The 20,942-nt window shown below is 47.7% G+C and overlaps 1 protein-coding gene across 15 annotated transcripts in view; it reads left to right on the top strand.

The window, feature by feature from the left end:
• Window positions 1–20,942, top strand: part of TRERF1 (transcriptional regulating factor 1) — a 250,496-nt gene that overhangs the window by 192,846 nt on the left and 36,708 nt on the right. For 14 of the 15 annotated variants that reach the window (XM_032648293.1, XM_032648289.1, XM_032648287.1 and 11 more), the window contains 3 exons: window positions 15,976–17,631; window positions 19,290–19,336; window positions 20,234–20,384. In XM_032648293.1, the coding sequence (XP_032504184.1) occupies window positions 16,234–17,631; window positions 19,290–19,336; window positions 20,234–20,384 (1,596 nt within the window). In that variant the 5' untranslated portion in view covers window positions 15,976–16,233. Of the gene's footprint in view, window positions 1–15,657; window positions 15,780–15,975; window positions 17,632–19,289; window positions 19,337–20,233; window positions 20,385–20,942 lie in introns of all 15 variants that reach the window. The other variant, XM_032648290.1, reaches the window with a different exon arrangement.

Raw genomic sequence — 20,942 nt, 5'->3', positions numbered from 1 at the left:
GAGGGAACATAATATTCAGACATGTTGAGCTGACAGCTGATGGACGTGTTGTCAATACATCATCACCACAAATCACGTGGCAAGGGTTGGTGGGGAGTAGATTTGTGTGTACATGTGTGCGTGCACACACACTTGAATGATTTTAAGTGTTTGGGGAAGGTCCCATGACCCCTATGGAAAGCAGCTCCTGTGGAAGGTTAGCCAGGGAGATGGTCAGCCCTTAGGGTAGGAATGGGAAGTGGGCTTCCATTGTGAATTGGGGGGGGGGTCTTCTCCATGTGAGCCTGTGGAAGCAAAAGGTCTCCCCTTCCTCTCCCTTTCTCTCCCTCTTTTGTGTCCTTAGCACCCAGTGGGTGCCCTGTATTATGCTGACCGCAGTAGACAGAGTTGATGAGGCACTCCTTGGAAGAGGTCTCAGTTTGATGGTGGATGCAGATAAAGCAGCTGGGACCAGTGCTCTAAGGGGTGTAATAAAGACACGCAGCCTGAGTCCTGCCATTCTCACTTGCCCTCCAGGCATTCTTCCTCCCATCCCTGCCTTCACTTACTGCCTGTGTCAGGGGACTCACCAACCTCTCTTGAGCCTTGGAGCCCTCGGTCCAGCTGCCTCTGTGACAGCTCCAGTGAAACAGCTTTCGTGGTGCTCCGTCTTCACAGATGCAAATCTAGGCATCATCTTGACACTCCTCCCTCCCACACCCCCCTGGCCATCTCATCACTAAGTCCTATCAGCTTCACCCCCACATGCCCCTCCATCACCACCCACATCCAAGCTGCCTGGCCTGGACCATCGCTAAGTCGAGTCCCGCTCCCCATGTCCTCACTCACCCTCCTCCAGTCTGTTCTGACCAGGGGTCCACAAACTATGGTCCATGGGCCAAACCCAGCCACTGGCTGATTTTGTAGAGCCCGTGAGCTAAATATGGCTTGTGCATGTAAACATTTGATGATACACGGCACTGACTTTGAACCCAGTTAAGCAAAATGTTATCCCTCTAAAAAATAAGTCCATTCTTCTCATTAGTAGATCTATTTACATTAAATTGTACTCGATTACTATTATATTTTGAGTTGCCTCAAAAAGTTTGTAGAAATTTGTTTTTTCTCTTACTCTGTAAGCGTCTACATCATAGCCTCGATTTTGCTTCCTGGCTGTGAACCCTGCAATGTATACTTTCTGGCCCTTTACAGAAAACGTTTGCTGACCTCTGGTCTAGCCTGTGGCCTTTTCAAAATGGAAATCTGATCAGTCACACATGCTTGTACATGCACACACACACACATACATACATCATACGTCACATACACACATCCAAACACTTTAATCATTCCCCATTGCTCTTGGTATAAAGATAAAACTCCTTACCTTCAAGAACCTGGGGTGAAAAAAAAAAAAGAACCTGGGGTGGTCTGGCCCCTGCCCCCTCTCCATTTTCATTGCCATGCTCCTATCCTGGCCACTCTGGCCTTCTCTTAGTTCCTATGTCCACCGTGTTCCCACCTGCCACAGGGCCTTTGCCTCTGCTATCCTTGACTTTATCTGGGAGGCAGCTTTCCACACTCTATTTTCCCCATTTAAGTGCTTCTCATCCTGCAGATTGCAGTATCACCGTGACTTCCACAGAGGATCCTTCCCTGACCTTTCTGCTGAGCCCTCTATTATAACCACTCATCGCAGTCATAGATTTGGCATCGTCTGACACTCCCCCCACCCCAGACGGCAAGCCCCTGACACCACGAGAGCTGACACCATGTCATACAACCCCCTCATGGTGTCCCCTGGTACATAGTGGGCACTCAGTAAATACCTCGTTACATTGAATGGCTGAGAATCAAGGAAGCCTTCATAAAAGATAAGTTTGAACAGGAAACTAGTAGGTTGAGAAGATGGAGAATGGGAAAAAGGGGGTTTTAGACAGAGGGACCAGTATTCTGGAGATTCTGTGTGGCTCCATGGGTGGGAGGGGGAGGGCGCTCGGAGTGTATATGGGTGAATGCTTGGGTAAATCATTGGAAAGGGAGGTGAGGCCAAATCATGAGGGGCTCCCTGTGCCAACCTGAGCTCTTTGGATGCTTCTCCTGTGGGCAGAGGGCACGTGGGTGGTTTGAAGCAGAAGGGTGGCGTGGACAGAGCTGTTGAGTGGACAGTAGACTGGAGGGGGCAGGACCAGCTATAAAGGACTCTTCCATGGATCAGGCAGTGGGGATGAGAGGAGATGGTCAGGGAATGCTATAGAGGAGGGGGCAACAGGAATTGATAGCCTACTGGAAGTGGGGGAGATGAGCTCTTGGGGGTCCCATGTTTCTCCAGTATTTAAGATGAGTGAAGAGAGAGGAGTTAGAGCACAGGTGGAGGGATGGATGTTTGTTTGAGGGTCAGGAAGTGGAGGTGGTAAATACCTGTAGTCCCCCAGTGTTCTCTATGAAGGAGATTAGAGTTATCTGCTGAGACAGACACTTTTTGGGTTCAAGTCATAGGCTTTGGCCTCTTCCCCCGTTGGCATGCAGTGGGCTCTACATGCCCCCTAAACTGTTGGGGGGGTTCAGCTCAGCCAGGAGCAGCTGGGGGCTCAGGCTGGTGGTTTCTATCCCAAACAGCTCCTCGGGGGGTTAAACAGGCACTTAAAGGAGATCTTAGAGACCTGCCTTTCCTCATTCTTTTCCTAAAATGTGATGTCTAGATGTCAGCTTTGTCAGAAATCCTACCTCGAAAGCCTTTGGAAAAAAGAGTTCCACTCATGTCTGAAAATGTTCACCGAGGCCCTGCACCACCCAGCTGTGCTCTGAGCACCATGGGGAATCCAGCTCTTGGCCCCCAGAGGGTCTGTGCCTGACCTGAAGACACATAACTAACACATGAAATGCACAGAGACGGAATTCCCTCTCGGTCCAGTGGTTAGGACTCAGTGCTTTCACTTCTTTGGGCCTGGGTTCTATCCCTGTTCGGGGAAGTAAGATCCCGCAAGCGAGGCAACGCAACCAAAAACAAAAAAAAGTAGAAATGCACAGAGAACAGTGCAGGAAGGTGTCATTCAGCGACATCATGACTTTTGTTTCCTTTTTTTTTTAACATCTTTATTGGAGTATAATTGCTTTACGATGATGTATTAGTTTCTGCTGTATAACAAAGTGAATCAGCTATACGTATACATATATCCCTATATCTCTTCCCTCTTGCATCTCCCTCCCTCCCACCCTCCCTATCCCACCTCTCTAGGTTGTCACAAAGCACCGAGCTGATCTCCCTGTGCTATGCGGCTGCTTCCCACTAGCTATCGATTTTACATTTGGTAGTGTATATATGTCCATGCCACTCTCTCACTTTGTCCCACCTTACCCTTCCCCATCCCCGTGTCCTCAAGTCCATTCTCTAGTAGGTCTGTGTCTTTATTCCCGTCCTGCCCCTAGGTTCTTCATAACAATTTTTTTTTTTAGATTCCATATATATGTGTTAGCATACAATATTTGTTTTTCTCTTTCTGACTTACTTCACTCTGTATGACAGATTCTAGGTCCATCCACCTCACTACAAATAACTCAATTTCATTTCTTTTTATGGCTGAGTAATATTCTATTGTATATATGTGCCACATCTTCTTCTTTTTTTTTTTCACACACACACTGTATTTTATTTTTACAAGAGATAAATAGACTGACACCAAGCATTGTAAATGGATGACCACAACAAAAGCAACAATGATTGCAATTACCAAACACCAAACACACTCATACTGTGTCATAGTATTGACATTCAGTCCAGGAATCCTCCACTGTAACAGCTCCTTTACCTTGCAGTGAAAATTGATTTGTATACTTTTTGCCTCTGAGTCCTTGTGGGATTTTTTTTTTATTCAAACAGAAAGTCACAAAAATTATAATCATCCTCATCAGTTCACTCAGTCCCATGTAATTAATTTTTTTCATCTTGATCTTTGTTAGCACGTTTATGAATCCATCAGTTTTCCATTAGAGTTCTGAAAATGCTTATTACTTCAGTTCAGCAGTTTAGTCAGTTGCCAGAAACCTGTACTTGTCAGAGTCTTTTCCATGAATTCCTTGAAGATGAAACCCTTTTATAGGAACATTTTTGCGAAAGCATCAGAGTCCAGAACTGTCTGTAAATGACAAAAACTTAAAAATGACCACAGTTAAAGATCTGATGAAAGTTCATAATAATGCAATTGACAAGGAAATTTAGTTATTTCTGAGATATACATTTTAAAGTAATAACTAGACTTATAACATTATACGAGAACATATAAGATTTTTAGAAATTTCATGTAATGTCTGAAACATTTATATTAACATATTTCCATACAAATAACCCAAAGAAAGTTTACTATGAGTTTTTGTGTTTGTTTGTTTGTTTTATACTGCAGGTTCTTATTAGTCATCAATTTTATACACATCAGTGTATACATGTCAGTCCCAATCGCCCAATTCAGCACACCACCATCCCCGCCTCACCATGGTTTTCCCCCCTTGGTGTCCGTACGTTTGTTCTCTACATCTGTGTCTCAACTTCTGCCCTGCAAACCGGTTCATCTGTACCATTATTCTAGGTTCCACATACATGCGTTAATATACGATATTTGTTTTTCTCTTTCTGACTTGCTTCACTCTGTATGACAGTCTCTAGATCCATCCACGTCTCATCAAATGACTCAATTTCGATCCTTTTTAGGGCTGAGTAATATTCCATTGTATGTATGTACCACATCTTCTTTATCCATTCGTCTGTCGAGGGACACTTAGGTTGCTTCCATGTCCTGGCTATTGTAAATAGAGCTGCAATGAACATTGTGGTACATGACTCTTTTTGAATTATGGTTTTCTCTGGGTATATGCCCAGTAGTGGGATTGCTGGATCATATGGTAATTCTATTTTTAGTTTTTTAAGGAACCTCCATACTGTTCTCCATAGTGGCTGTATCAATTTACATTCCCACCAACAGTGCAAGAGGGTTCCCTTTTCTCCACACCCTCTCCAGCATTTATTGTTTTTAGATTTTTTTGACATCATGCTTTTTTGTAGTGTATTAAAGCTCCCAAGGCACATTCACATACAGACACAGGCGTCTTTAACCAACTCCTGCCTCACCACCTTCTCCCAGACGCCCACACACATAGCACCCACTGCCCCAAATGAGGTTGGGGGCTGAGTGAGCATCAGCTACATTCCCAAACCTGCTTGTACCCGTTGTCCTTGTTACTGTAGATACATCAGTTAATTAGATGTGACCTGTGAATGCAAAAGAGAAAGAGAAGTTTGACAAACTTGTTGGCTGCATTCCATAAACACTGAGTGGGTCTGCTTTGAGTGACACACTGCTCGTGGCACAGTGGAGAAGGGAGAGAGAGATGTAAAAGCAGAGGTATGAAGACAGTCCTGCTCCTAAAAAACTTAAAATCTAGCATTGGTTGAAAAATAGAACACCCAAGGTTCTGGTCAGGTTCTGGTCTGGTTCTGGTCTGAGGACTGGCCTGGAGGAGTGACGTTTCACACAAGCAGAAGGATGCGTGTCTGGGCCTGCAGATCCTTCATCCAGGGCTTGGTCCTCACTTTCCCCGAGGCCCCCAGGCTCCAGGGGCCCCATGTCTGCCTGCTCACTTCAGCTGCCAGGGCCCCTGGTGGATGCATCACTTCGGCCCTCTGGTCTTATAGCAGCCGAGGGAGGCTTATTTGGCAAGAAATTGAGGCAGTGAGATGATGAGGGCCAATGACCAATGGGATATCTGTCTTGAGCGAGTCCAGACAGGCTTGGGGGCTTCCCAGGAGGGATATAAAGGATCACCAGAGGAGGGAGCAAACCCAGAAAAGGGCAAGACACCCTCTTGATTCCCTGAGGCTTCTCAGTAGCTGTTGGGTAGACGGAAGCCAAGCTCTGTGGCCCTCCCACCATCGCACACAGAACTGCAACAGCGGGAATCTCAGGTGATTGTTCACTTCCAACTTTCTTCTGTAATAATACTTGAATTCCCAGAAGCATCTGTAAATTAAAGCAGGCATTCTTCCTCGATCTTGGCGCTTGTTATCATTTGGAACAAGACCCTCCTGACAAAACTGGTCTCGGCAGCTCCCATCGGCTTGTCTCCTGCAGGATGTCTTCCCAATTCGATCCCTGGGTCTGTTCATCCTTTGCTTCCCCTCCCTCAGTAACTTCCCACGGGCCCTGGGAGCTCGCTCAGGGTGCCCCTCTCATCTGATTGAGAAGGCCGGCCTCCCTCACTTGGCACAAGGACAAAGGAGACATCGCCAGGGACAGCCAAGTCACTGAGTCAGACCTCAGTCCAGGGGCTCCAGGGCGACGGGGGATGTGAGGGGAGCTGTGAGGTCCTCCGTCTGGCTCCCTCAAGCAAACATTTGCTTAGCGTAGTGCCAGATGTGAGGCACGGGCTGGGTCCCAGAGATGAGCAAGAGGCACCTCCAGCTGCCCTTGGAGAGTTCACCCCCGCTGGGAAGGTGGGGGCAGAGTGAGGATGATCCGCCAGAACCTGGTCCACAGGGGCCTGGAGGAGGGCGTGACTCAAGAAGTGCCGGTGGGAAGGCCTCCAGCCCCAGACCTCAGAGGTCCTCCTTTCTGGCTTGTTTCTTGACTCCCAGAATTCCCCCCAAAGTCTTAGAACCCTGGGCCAGAAGGGCCTTGGCATCGCCCCAGAATGGGGCCCTGTGTTGACAGGATGCCCAAGTGTGGCTCTGACGTCATAACCCGGGGTACCTCCGATCTGAACCATAGACAGAAGGGCCGAGAGAGACTGACAGACAGCCGAGCACGAGAATCTTCATGCAGTTATTTCACACACAAGGGAGCATCACAGACTTTGTTACCCAGTGAACTGTGAGCTGCTTTCCAGAAAGAAGGGGCATTTGTTTTTTGTACAGTCTGATGTCTTCAAGGTCACAGACCAAAGCCAAGCCAGCTGCTGCATTTGGGAATTGATCCTCTAACCGCACAGCCTAGCTGGAATCCTGGGCAGCACTGGGGATGCATTCCCAGGGCACAGTGCTGGCCACCCTGCTCCCATCCCCTGCAGAGGAAGCCAGTCTGCTGCTGACCTGCTGGAGGCCCTCCCGGCAGCTCAGCTCGGCCCAGGGCGCTGGGTGTGGGGCTTGAGTGATAGGAGCAGAGCCCTCAGGTGCCTGACTTGTGTTTTCTTAGCTTTATAATTTGCCCTGATGCTGGGGCTGGAGCCTCATGCCAGATCTACCTGCCAACCACCCCCTTCCCCTCCGTCTTCACCCCACACTCCCTGGGGCTGTGTCAGAGGGAAGCCTCCCAACCTCCCAGCCCTGCCCTTCCCTACACTGCCCAGGAGAGCTGTAGGGAGGGTGATCCTTTCCTTGGTTGTAGTTCCAAGTGCTGATTCACAAGGCCTGAGCCTCAAGTCCTTGGGGGCAGGAGTGGAGGATCCTCCCTGCAACCCTGGCCCAAACCACTCCAGCTGGCCACCCCGCTGAGACCCTCCCTGAGGCCCCAGCGGCAAGGATTTGCCCACGGTGCCTCCTGAGTCCTGGCTGGTGTGACCTCCCCCCCCGCCAGGCCTTCTTCCGCCTCCTCCTTGTGAAATGTCATGGATCTTTAGGAAGCCTGGCACCTGCCCCCCAAGACTATAGGCCTCAAGACACAGGTTTGCGGGTCTTCATCTCCCCTAGCAGAGTCCTGGCACAGTAAGTCTTCCTTGTGAGTTTGCAGGAAAGAATATAGAGGATAAGGTCGGGTACAGATGCCAGTCTCTGGGCTTTGAGGCCAGGCGTCATGACCTAGTCAGATCTCCTGGCACAAAGTAGGTCTTCAGAATACGGTCACATTGCTCCTGAAATTCTCCTGGCAGCAACTCCGTAGGAGAAACTTGTGATTATGAAGTAGTCAGCGTTCGGGTCACCCAGGGACTCACGTGTGACTTCTTCAGGTGTCTCCGTTGTCCTCCTCCCTTCTTTCTGCAGACCTCTTGTCAACCTCTGGCTACTCCCATATTCTTAATCTCCCCACCCAGGCCTAGCCATTTGTCAAGGCGGGTGGTTTGAAAAACTGTATCCAGGAATATATCAATAGGGCCCACTCAGACCATTCCTCCAGGAAGCCACCCTAGACTCCTGAGTCTCCTACTTTTCTCCCTGTGTCCTCAGCATCATTCACACTGCTCCATGCCAGCTAGGGCTGGAGGGAAGCGGTGTATGGCAGTCACGGGGGGAAGACGATGTTAATTAATTCCCTGGTAGAGAACTACTGCTGGCCCAGAGGAGAGAGCACTGACAGTGAGGGTCCGCACACCAGAAAGTGAAATAGCTCCCATTTCCATGTCCTGGTTCCTGGGGCTCGGAGGAAGCAATTGATGCTACAGGGTGCTACTGAAAGATGGAGAAATAAGTGTCTCTTGGTGTCCAAAGGAAACCTTGGGAATCCGCCTGGGGCTGAGAGTCAGCGTGAGACCCGGGGCAGGGAGCAGTGGGGCGGGAAGGAACAAGGATGCGCCAGTCACTCTACACGGAGGAAGATTTCGGCACTAATCGCTGGCATTGGCAGAACTGATCCACGGTAATTGGGTTACTGGATTATAAAACACCCACTGGCTTTATTTAGAAGACTAATCAGAAACATTTAGAACAACAACGTTGCTATAAAGGAGACCATGAACCGTGAACCCATGTCTTGGAGAACTGCCCTTGGCTTCAGCCTCTTTTGGGGAACAGAATCCCAGGAGAATACAAGTTAAGCTCCTTTGACAGACCTGAGAGGAAGTCTTGACGAAAACCGAAGCCAAGTCACTTGGGGAATTGTGTATATAGTCTCTGAAGGACGGCCCAGTGTCAGAAAAAGGAAAATCTTTTTGGTTTTTTTTTCCTCAAACAAGCAGCGGTGGTCTGGCGGGAGCAGGGTGTTAACCCTTCTGAATTATAAGCAAACAAGTCTTGCCGAGCCGTTGGCCAAAGTCAACTTCCTCTCTTCCCCCCACCCGTCTCTCTCTCTCTCTCTCTCTCTGGTTCAAAGGATGGTCCTTTTGGACAGATATCTTCCTTGCAGACTGTGCCCTGTCTCCTAGTGCCCCTGGGGGTGCGGGGGGGTGCGGGGGGAGGGGAGGGGAACTTTGATGCACTAGAACAGGGGTCAACATACTATGGCTGGGACCAAATCCAGCCCCCGACTGTCCTTATACAGCCTGTGAGCCCAGAAGGGATTTTTACATCTTTAAATGGTTAAAGAAAAATCAGACAAAGAACACTATTTCTTGACATGTGAAAATTATATAAAATTCAAATGTCAGTGTCCATAAGTAAAGTTGTATTAGGACACGACCACACCCATTCATTAATATATTGTTTATGGCTGCTTTCACGCTGCAACTGCAGAGTTATGACAGACATCGTATGGCCCGCAAAGCTGAAAATATTTACTAGCTGGCCCTGTACAGAAAAGGCCCTTGCTAAAACATCTTTGTAGAGCCTTATTATTATGTACAGCATTCCATGAACCTGGCACTGTAGGGCCCTGTGAAAATAGTAAATTCTGGCCCTTGGTCCATGTCAGAAGCATGGAAATCTAGGGGTGAAGTGCTTTGGGTCTCATTTGTCTGGCTTGGCATTTCAGCTCAATGAGTGTTTATTGAGCAGCTACTGTGTCTCAATCACTGGGGACCCAAGATGTGTAGGATGCTGTCCCTGCCTTGGAATGACTGGACAGACAGTGGGGAGATGGGCTCCGAAGCAGGTCGTTTGACTATAATGCTTCAGGGGGATCAGAGAGAGCATCTCAGATTCTGAGCAGACAATTTTTTTGTCAAACTGAATCCAGAATCCTGGAGCCTTGCTCTAATAAGGGAGGACTTGACCAAAGAAATGTGAAAGCAGTAGTTCTGTTAATTTGTTCATGAATGAAAAAGCTCCTGGTGCCAATTACCCAATGGGAAGTGTTGTACATAATGAGCAAAGCAGTTACCTTATTAGAAAAATAACAAAGACTTGAATCTTGAGTTGGTATTATAACAGTCCTGTGGGATTGACTAATCCACCAAGAACAGTTTCCAGGTTTAAAATGATATGTTTAAAACAGCCTTTTGACAAGATGCTGAACTGTTTGCTACTGCCTGTGTAACGGGGGTAGGGGTGGGGGTGTGTACAAGCATTCTTGTATGAGCATAAAATATCTTTAGAATATACAGGAACCTGAGTGACTGTCCCAGGAGGGGGGCTGGGTATCTGGGGACAAGGCTGAGAGGAAGACTTTGGGCAGATACCTGTTTTAAAATTTTTGCTCTAACTTTTCACTTTATTTTCAAGTATTTATTTAGGATGATTTCCAGTCTTTTGTATGCTCTCTTATACCTTTTGAATTTTTTTTTCTTTTTTTTTCCTTTTGAATTTTGAACCATGTGAATATAGTACCTATTCAAAAAATACATAAATTTAATGTAAAATAAGTAGCACATGGTCTTGCTGTTACCTTCGTACATCTTCCTAGGGAGGTCGTTTTTCCTCTCATTCAGTATATGATTCTTTTTTTCTTTTTAATAGATCTTTATTGGAGTATAACTGCTTCACAATACTGTGTTATTTTCTGTTGTACAACAAAGTGAATCAGCCATATGCAGACATATATCCCCATATCTCCTCCCTCTTGAGCCCCCCTCCCACCCTCCCTATCCCACCCTTCTAGGTGGTCACAAAGCACCGAGCTGATCTCCCTGTGCTGTGCTGCTGCTTCCCACTAGCTGTTTTACATTCGGTAGTGGATATATATCGATGCCACTCTCACTTTGTCCTGGCGTCCCACTCCCCCGCCGTGTCCTCAAGTCCGTTCTCTGTGGCAGGGCAGGAGTATATGACTCTTGATTGCCTACTACTGTGAGTCAGGTACTGTTCTAGGTCCAGCAGTTACAGCTCTGGGCCTCAACTTGTTCCTCTGAATGTGGGGAGTTGACCTATAAGGCAGCCTTCAACTTGAGAGGGCATCAAACTCAACAGGAGGGCTCATTAAAACACAGACTGCTGGTCCCCACCCCCAAGATTCAGTGGGTTTAGGTGAGCCTCAAGAATCAGCATTTACAACAAGTTCCCAGGTGATGTTATATGCTGCTGGCCTGGAAACCACACTTTGGGAGCTCCCCTCTGACTTCCTAGGGTTCCCTACTTTCTAGGGTTCTTTATAAATAAACTACGTTCCCAGTTCAGAAAATATGAACAAATAAAGAATAGATTCCTGTAACTCAGAACACAAAGTAATCCCTCTTACACTGCAGTTTGGGAACACAACAAAGCAGACAGGTCAACAGAAGTAAAGTTATCTAGCTTCCATGCCCCCCACAGGGGCATGATGGAGGAACACAGAATCAGATCATGGTCAGAGTTTGATGAGTTTCAACATGTAATTCTTCCTGGGGGAAGTGACTTGGTGCAAAGCTTTCGAGGAAGGTTAAGTGGCGAGGTTTAAGCCAGGCAGCCTGGCCTAATACCCACAGGATAACACTGCTGGACATCATTTTAAGGCCTCACAATTATCCCTGACCATACAAATTCAGCCTGATCATCAGTGAGTTCCTGACAAGGACATGGTCCCCAGCATGGACCCCTGCACCTGACTCCATGCCTTAGTGCATGCTGTTCCCTCAGCCGAAATACCCTTCCTGGTCCCCTCACCTCTGTAAACCCTATTTGTCCATCAGGATCCAGGTAAAATCAAACTATTCTTCATGAGAATTTAATATCTGCTCAGCCTACACTTAATATCTTTTTCTGTATATCAATTCATTGGGACGCTTGATCATTATTATTTTTTTCATTTATTGATTCATTCATTCAACAATATTACCATTCAACCAACAAATTCTTATCAAAGGGCCTACCATATACTGGGAATTACGGTAGATTTGGAGAATAGAATCATAGGTCAAAACAGACTTGGTCCCTGCCCTAATGAGAGAAAGATCATTAATCAAATAATTGCACTGGTGGAAGTACAATTACAGGCTGAGAAGAGTGGTCTGAAGGGAAGAAATATGGTTTTATGAGAACATAAAAGAAATGACCCTAATGTAGCGTTGGGGGTGGGTGTCAGGATAGACTTTCCAAGAAAGTATAGTTTGGGCCGAGAGCTGAAGGTTGCCCAAGACTTGGCTGGATGAGGAATTGGAGTGGGGAAGGGGAATGCTCTCCAAATTGGGGGACCAGCATGTGCAAAGGTCCTGTTGTAGGAGGCAGCTTGGCAGGTTCAAGGAACTGAGAGACCACAGTGGCTGGGTGGTGGGGATGGGGAGGTGTTGGAGAACAAGGAGAAGAGGGGTACATCGTGAGGCTGGGAACAAACCCCGCGGAGCCCTGTTGGCCTTGTTAATGATTTTGGTCTTTAACCTAAGGTTGCTAAGATGCCATGACAGGGTTTTAAACAGTGGGTTGCTGGAGGCAGAGTTATGTTTGGAGAAGTTTATTCTGCTGCTGCTGTCTCGAGAATGAACACGACTGAAATCAGGGAGACCAATCAGAAGGCTGTTGGAAGAGTGCAGAAGGTAGATATGGTGTCTTGGACTAGGGTTATAGTAGTGGAACCAGAGAAAAATGGGTGCAGTTAAGAAAACATTAGGAAGTAAATTGCTAGGTTGTGGTGGTTGGTTAAGAGAGAAGGAAGAGTCAAGGGCGAGACTTTGGAGGAGCATCCATTTGGGGGGATGTGATAATGAGTTTGCTTTGAACCTGAAAGTGGAACTGTGGAGTAGGCAGCTGATCAGGAGCTCAGACCCTCTGAGCTGGGAGTGGTCACTGGGAGTCCTCAAGGCTCACCGCATCACTTCACCTTCAGGATCTGCTCCAGCCATCTTTGGCCAACCTTTGTCCCATACCACTGCTTCCCTTGTTCCAGCATTCATTCCACCAAACCAAACCCCCCATCTTGAATGCCCATCTCCTTCTCTTGTCATTCCGAAAGGGACAGAGACCAACTCAGGCTTGCTCCCAGTTGGAGGAGGCCTACTGCAGTGGTCTTCAAACTTTCTGCTTAAAATCCCCCATAAAAGGATTTTGTAAAACCATTTACCCTCTCACACATTTTTAAGTTTACATCTACATTTTTTATTAGACGTCTGCCAAAGATGCAATTTCCAGTATATTGTAAACACTGAGATTTTTAAGTAAAACGATTGCATCACTGTTTTAAATGTATCCAGTGGAATCTAAACACCATAGGAATTTGACACCCACCATCATCCATTTTAAAAATGCATGAACACACTCTTCGTTAATAGTCAGTGTTCCTTTTTCTCCTTGAAATTTTACTTCTGTTTCACTTCCCCTGTGGAATTTTACCCTAATGTAATATATGTAATATGTTTTTGTGCTTAAAACTCTGTCGTTTGTTTCCCGGTCACATTTCATTGTAACGATTTCATATGAAGTTAAAACTTTTTAAATTTCCTGAAATCAGAAAGTTCTAAATACTAAAATTTTCTTCGTGTTTGAGGTATAGTTATGATTATTAATAATATGCAGGCAATCAAAACAACATAAAATATATTCTAATTTGGATAAATAATTAATAAACATAAAAACTAAAATTACATTGAAAATGTACGTTAGGTGGTGATGCTGGAGACTTTTCAAAGTAATTTTTTTTCATGTAATACATTGTTCTTTTTTTGCTTTTGGGAGTTTTTTGGGTTGTTTGTTTGTTTGTTTGAAGTATAGTTGATTTACAGTGTTTTGCCAATCTCTGCTGTACAGCAGTGACTGTTTTAAAACACATATACATTCTTTTAAAAATATTCTTTTCCATTATGGTTTATCCCGGGAGATTGGGATATAGTTCCCTGGGCTGTACAGTAGGACCTTGCTGTTTATCCACTCTCAATATAATAGTTTGCATCTACAACCCCAAATTCCAGTCCATCCCTCTCTCTCCCCGCCCTCCCCCCTTGGCAACCACAAGTCTGATCTCTATGTCTGTGAGTCTGTTTCTGTTTTGTAGATAGGTTCATTTGTGCCATATTTTAGATTCCACATATAAGGGATATCATATGGTGTTTGTCTTTCTCTTTCTGACTTCCTTCACTAAGTATGATAATCTCTAGTTGTATCCATGTTGCTGCAAATGGCATTATGGTGTGCTTTTTTATGGCTGAGTAGTATTTCACTTGTATATATGTACCACATCTTCTTTATCCATTCATCTGTTGATGGGCATTTAGGCTGTTTCCATGTTTTGGCTAAGTAATTTTTTTATTGACGTATAACATACATGCATGTATGTGACGAGGTCTGAGTGTACAGCTCAGGTTATTACAGAGTGAGCACACCCGTGCAGTTAGCACCCAGGTCCAGAGATAAAATCTTGCTCGTGCCAGGTTCTCTCTTCTGTTTTTTTATTTATCCATGGAAGAATACTATTTGTTGCATGAGATATGAGACAAGGATCAGCGTCAATTGTATTTCCATTTTTCATTTATATAGATGTAAACACTGAAAAACCCTCATTCACATAAACTAATAGATAAAAATACAAGTTTTATTAAAGCAGGGTCAACTCAGTTCTTGATCTGCTTCTGAGTTATGTACCAAAAATCACATAGTGATCTATCACTAACAATTATATTTTAATTCTATTAGGCCTTCCTAATGAAAAAAAGAATTGGAAACCACCCAGCTTGCAAAGAAGATTTACTACTTATTTATTAGTGTTGCTCACTTTCAATGTTCTGTGCCCTCTCGTGTGGCGGCTGGGGGAGTTATCCCTGGGGCATAAGCCCAGTTAAGATTTGGGATGGAATGAGTAAGAAGTTTGTCTTTCTTTTGTAAAGGAGGAGGGCTGTTGTGAAAGAGCAGGTGTAAAAGGACAACTTGAACCTCTGTCACTGGTTAGCAGACATCTGGTCCTGTCCAAAACCATTTGGCATGGACCAAATATGCTTTATGGACATTTTGGATAAGACCAAATTTCAGGGACCTTTTGACGTGGACCAGATATCTTACAGACCCAGTGTCTTATGGATGTTTTGGACAGGACCAGATGTCCTGCAATTCTGTCCACCCATCAGTTCTAGAAAAGGGTTTTTATGGAAGTTGAGGATCTGGAAATTGATTCTCTTAAAGCTTTGAATGTGTGTGTATAGTGCTTGGAAAGTCTTCGTGTACTCCCAGGGGTTGACATACCCCAGTTTGAAGTTCACAGAGGAACCTGTATGGCTTCAAATCAGACTAGACCCGTCACTCAAAATTTCCTAGTTCATGTTTCTAAGAGAGGGAATCTGATTGGCCCAGCCTATTTTTTTGAGTCAGGCCACATCATAGGCTTCCGACCAGGTGGTCAGCACTGTGCACAGATGTTTCCCTGAGCAGGGACCCCAAGGAGGCAGGTAGCTGTGTACTGACACATGTACTGCTTTTCCTTGAAACTGTCTCCGGTTCTGTTCTTCTGCTAGAAATACGCTCTCCAGACTATGCGTTCCTTATCTGTTATTTTTTACCTTTTTATTACATGCATCTCTTTCCTCCTTGTACTGTGGTTATTCATGTGGCCAATTGCCTTTTCTAGCTGTAAGCTCCTTGAGAGATGGCCCCTGTCTTAATGACTTCCTAGCATTGTGTCTTACACTTAGTAGATGTCTATGTCTAGTAAGTATTTTTTGACCAGATGAATTGATTAATGGATGTCTTAAGCTTCTTTATATCCCCTACAGGACCTAGAATAGTGCTGGTCTTTCAATAGCAGGGTTCCAGAAGAATGGATGAATTAATCAGTGAGCAAAACAATGAATTAACGAATCAATGAACTAATGAGCCGTGGAGCAATGGCTTGAAAGTAAGAGAGTTCATATCTCACATGGGGGGTCAGGATCTGCAGAATCAGTGTAAAGGAGTGACATGTATGAAACTGGCTATTTCTAATCCAGGCTCCTGTTTTGTGTTTATTTCCATAATGGGTTGTGGTAGATACAGTAGCTCATCGCAAAACATCCAAGTAAATCCTTTCCTGCCCTTTGCATCTTGTCTTGCAGTTGTGAGCAGCATCTCTTCACCACCGTGGTGTTTGGTCCGTACCTCAGCCCGGGTGAGGATGTAAAACCCCCGGCCCTGCACATGCGTGGTAGAGGCCAACAGGAACACCTGGCTCCAGCCACAGTCATGGACATGTCAACCGTGGAGTAGTGTGGACGCTTTCTCTCTGCTTCTCAGGGTTTCAGTCCTTTCGGGTTTGTGTCATTGATCATTTTTTATGGTTTTGCGGCTGGACGTTCACGATCAAGGCAGGCACCATGGGGGATCAGCAACTGTACAAGACCAATCACGTGGCCCACGGTGGTGAGAACCTTTTCTACCAACAGCCACCACTTGGCATCCACGGTGGGCTGAACCACAACTACGGGAATACAGTCCCCGGGGCTGGAATGGATGCCCCTCAGGCGTCACCCATCTCCCCCCACTTCCCTCAAGACACTCGGGATGGTCTGGGCTTGCCTGTTGGCTCCAAAACGCTTGGCCAAGTGGACACCTCAAGGCAGGGAGGGTGGGCAGGCCATGCAGGGCCTGGAAACCACGTCCAGCTACGTGGCAACCTGACCAACTCGAACATGATGTGGGGATCTCCAGCCCAGGCGGAGCCCACCGATGGCTACCAGTACACCTACTCCCAGGCCAGCGAGATCCGGACCCAGAAGCTCACCAGTGGTGTCCTGCACAAGCTAGACTCTTTCACCCAGGTGTTTGCCAACCAAAACCTGCGAATTCAGGTCAACAATATGGCCCAGGTGCTGCACACCCAGTCAGCGGTGATGGACGGAGCCCCTGAAAGCGCCCTCCGCCAGTTGCTGTCCCAGAAGCCCATGGAGCCCCCAGCACCGGCTCTCCCTTCCCGCTACCAGCAGGTGCCCCAGCAGCCTCACCCTGGTTTCACTGGCGGGCTGTCCAAACCAGCCCTTCAGGTTGCGCCACACCCAAGCCAGGGGCACCCGTATTATGACTACCAGCAGCCACTGGCCCAGATGCCGGTGCAGGGAGGACAGTCACTGCAGGCCCCCCAGATGCTGTCCCAGCACATGCCGCAGCACCAGTATTACCCGCAGCAGCAGCAGCAGCAAGCCGGGCAGCCGCGGATGTCAGTGCAAGACATGCAGCCGCCGCCGCAGCAGCAGGTTTGCCCAGCGCAGCCCCAGCAGCTGCAGCAGCGGCAGGGTGCGATGCAGATACCTCAGTATTACCAGTCCTCGCCCATGGCGCAGCATTTGCCAGAGTCGCGGCAGCCGCAGATGCACCTGCAGCCCCCTTCTTATCACAGGGACCCCCACCAGTACACCCCGGAGCAGGCGCACGCTGTCCAGCTGATTCAGCTGGGCTCCGTGCCCCAGTACTACTACCAGGAGCCCCAGCAGCCCTACGGCCACCCCGTGTACCAGCAGAGCCACCTGCCCCAGCCCCAGCAGCCTGAGGACGGTCAGCCCAAGACTTACCCAAGCGACAGGCAGGCCCAGGCCATGCTGAGCTCCCACGGGGACCTGGGGCCTCCAGATACGGGAATGGGTGACCCGGCAAGCTCGGACCTGAACCGGGTCGGCAGTGTGCTGCCCCACCGGCCGCTCCTGTCCCCCAGTGGCATCCACCTCAACAACATGGGGCCTCAGCACCAGCAGCCGTCTCCCAGTGCCGTGTGGCCCCAGGTATTCTCACAGTGGCTGTTTCTCCTGGTGTCTCAGTGTGCCCATGGGCCAGCCAGAGATGCGTCTATGCAGTGCCCAGTCCGCTCTCCAAACCCCTCCGACACTTCTGTTCTTTATTTGTTCCACAAACGTTAGCCAGACGCTGTGGAATGCAAAAGCGATTTTGACTCAGTCCTTTGCCCATAGAGCTTACAGTCTCACTCAGGAGACGGCCAATACACCGTATCGGGTCCTGAATGATGCACATAATGGTCAAGGCCTGATCAGGTGCCCAGGGACCACCACCGTGTCTGGTGCCCCTTAAGTCTGTATCCTTAGGGAATTTCCTATGAAATCGTTCCCCTTTTGGGAGGGAGACCACATTATGATAGCATTTCTCAAAGTCTAAAGCCCAGAATAGGAGTTCCGTAGAATGTTGAACGGATATTGCTGGGAGGAGGGGAATGGGTTCTCTGGATAAACAAATTTGCGGGTTCTTTTTTTTTTTTTTTTTTTTTTTTTTTGCAGTAACTGGGCCTCTCACTGTTGTGGCCTCTCCCGTTGCGGAGCACAGGCTTCGGGCGCACAGGCCCAGCGGCCATGGCTCACAGGCCCAGCCGCTCCACGGCATGTGGGATCTTCCCGGACCGGGGCACGAACCCGTGTCCCCTGCATCGGCAGGCAGACTCTGAACCACTGCGCCACCAGGGAAGCCCAATTTGCGGGTTCTTAAAGTGAAACGGGCTGCAGTGCTGCTGGGCTTCTCAGAGCCTTTCATATGCTCATGTGCACTGCAGATCTCCCCAGGGGGTACCTTGTGTAGTTGCAGAGGTGAAAACCTTAGCTGCCCACAGGATCCAGGCAGGTAAAGTCAGTAAGCAAAACGGCCTGGTATGAGATGATAAGGACTGTGTGGACTAGAGAGCAGACGTCCCATCTAATGACATTCTTGGGATTTTTTAAAACAGTCCAGCCAAGCAAACCATGTCTGCAGGCCAGATTCAGCCTGAGGGTGACGGTTATTAACCCTTGATTATTTCCAAAATGTATTTGATCACAAAACTGCCTACTGTGTCCTGGGCACCGTTCAGGCCTTCGCGGTGTCCCAGGTGCTCCACTCAAGTGACAACAAGGTCGGGGGAGGAGGGCACCTTGAATGGGACTGGGGTAGATGGAGAGAGGGCTCCGATGAAGGTTGAAGACCAGGCATAAAGTCCCCTTGACCCGGTTTTGTTTAAGACTCAGGCCTGTAGTAACTGAGAGACTTGGTGAATATAAGAATAGGATGACATGGCCAAAGCTGAGGTCTCCCAGCGTGAGGCTGTGTCGTCCAGCCCTCCATTCGGGAATGGAGCCTGTCTGTGTACAGAGTAGGTGGACAGGGAGAACAGGAAGGAAGGAGGTGGGGGATTGAGTCCCAGTGGGCTTGTGGCTGGTGGGGCTCCGTGAGGGGGCGTGGCCCCAAACCAGGGAACATCAGGGGAAAGAAATCTGGAAGCCTCAGGTGTGGAAGGGCAAGGGCGTGTGTATCTGTGAGCCCGGTCAGCGTGAGGCAGAGAGCGGAAAGAATCCTAGAAGTGTGCAGGCCCTGGGGTTCCCGCCGCTCAAGGACTCCTCCCATCAGAAACACATTTGTTTTTTTTCTTCTTTCTTCTGGTGTCCTGCATGGCTCAAAATAGATGCACCTACCTGATGGCAGAGCCCAGCCAGGGTCCCCTGACTCAAGGTAGGATGGATGCATGGAGGCTTGTTGGCATTTTGGGAGACTGGAAGGTTTCCCTGAACTGTCTCGTGATTCATTTCTAAATTCAAAGTCAATTCCTCAAAGAAATTTGTAAGAATAATAATAGCAGCTATTGTTTTTGAGTGCTTATTATTACTTTATATCATACGTAATAAAAGTAGTAGCTCCATGAGGGTTGGTGTGATTACCATGTGCCTAGCACATAGTAAGCACTCAACCACTGTTAACTATTATTATCATTATTATTTTACAAATGAGAAAACTGAGGCTCAGAGAGCTTAAGGTTGCACATCAAGAAAGTAGGGATGCTGGGATAGACTCCAAAGCCCCTGTTCTGCCCTCTGTCCATTCAGTGAGTATTTATTTAGTACCTACTGTGTGCTAGGCATGGAACTAAGCTATGAGGATGCCCCAGTGAATAGTACAGTCTTGTTTCCTCCCCTCATGGGTTTGGTAAATAAAGACTTAGCCAGAACCTTACAAACTAAGACATGCAACCTGGAGGCTGAACCAGAAGACTGAGACCCATGTGTCTAAGGGAAGACTTCTGGAAGAGGAGAGCCGAAGCTGATTCTAGAAGGGTCATAAGCCAGAGGTGGGAAAAAACCCAGCACCTGAAGGCCTGGAATGAAGAAAGACGTTTGGTTCAACTCTTGCATGATCTTGAGCACGCCCTTTCCTACTCTTGAGCCTCAGTTTTCCATCTGCAAATTGGGCTTAGTTCTCTGAAGGGAATTGGGGTAATACAAGTAGGGCCATGGCCGTGGGAGCTCTGGATGAATGAAATGGGTTCATTGTAGGGTGTGAGGTCTTGTGATGAGTCACTGTTTCCCGTCATCAATGTGTGTGTCCTCTCCACTTGGTCCTACCCTTGAGCAGTGGCCAACCAAAAGGAGTGTTTGGGGAGCAGTTTGATGCCAAGAACAAGCTGACATGCTCCATCTGCCTGAAGGAGTTCAAGAGTCTGCCTGCCCTGAACGGCCACATGCGGTCCCACGGGGGGATGAGGGCCTCCCCCAGCCTCAAACAGGTGAGGAGGAGTCAGGTCCCACGGTCCTTCCCAGGCCATGTGCTGCTTGCTTTGCTTTGCTGCCATCAGAGAGTGATGTGAGCCCCACTCGGGGAACCTGAGGAGGCATAGCCCTTCCCTAACGAAAGTACTCAAGCTTTGACGCTGGGAGCCAGCCAGGTCACACAGTCTCCGCTTCCACTGGCTTCATGAACAAGAGTCCAGAACTGAGGTGGTAGAAATCCTTTTAGGGGATCCCAGCCTCTCCAGCTCCTGGAGAAGACAGCAAAGAAAACATGTTGATGCACTATTGTTTTCAACTTCTGCTCCTTGAAGTACTCAAGACCAGGGTCCCTTGGGCCTTCCAGATCCGTAGTCAATGGCCAGGGAAAGCTAGTGTGACCATCGGGCTCCCAGCCAGCAATCTCTGTTCACCAGGGCACTAGTGGTAGACTCTAACATCCGAAGACCTTTGAATGCCCTTAGGATTATCCAGGCAGGATGCCCTTGTGGTGAACTACCCATGCAGTTTTAGAGTTAGATTAAAATTCAAAGAACTTTCTCAATTCTTTGAATGCT

Source organism: Phocoena sinus, chromosome 11 (genome assembly GCF_008692025.1).
Source record: "Phocoena sinus isolate mPhoSin1 chromosome 11, mPhoSin1.pri, whole genome shotgun sequence".
NCBI classification, from domain to species: Eukaryota; Metazoa; Chordata; class Mammalia; order Artiodactyla; family Phocoenidae; genus Phocoena; species Phocoena sinus.
Note: the sequence above shows the minus strand (reverse complement) of the source record. Positions and strands in the feature narration are given on the sequence as shown.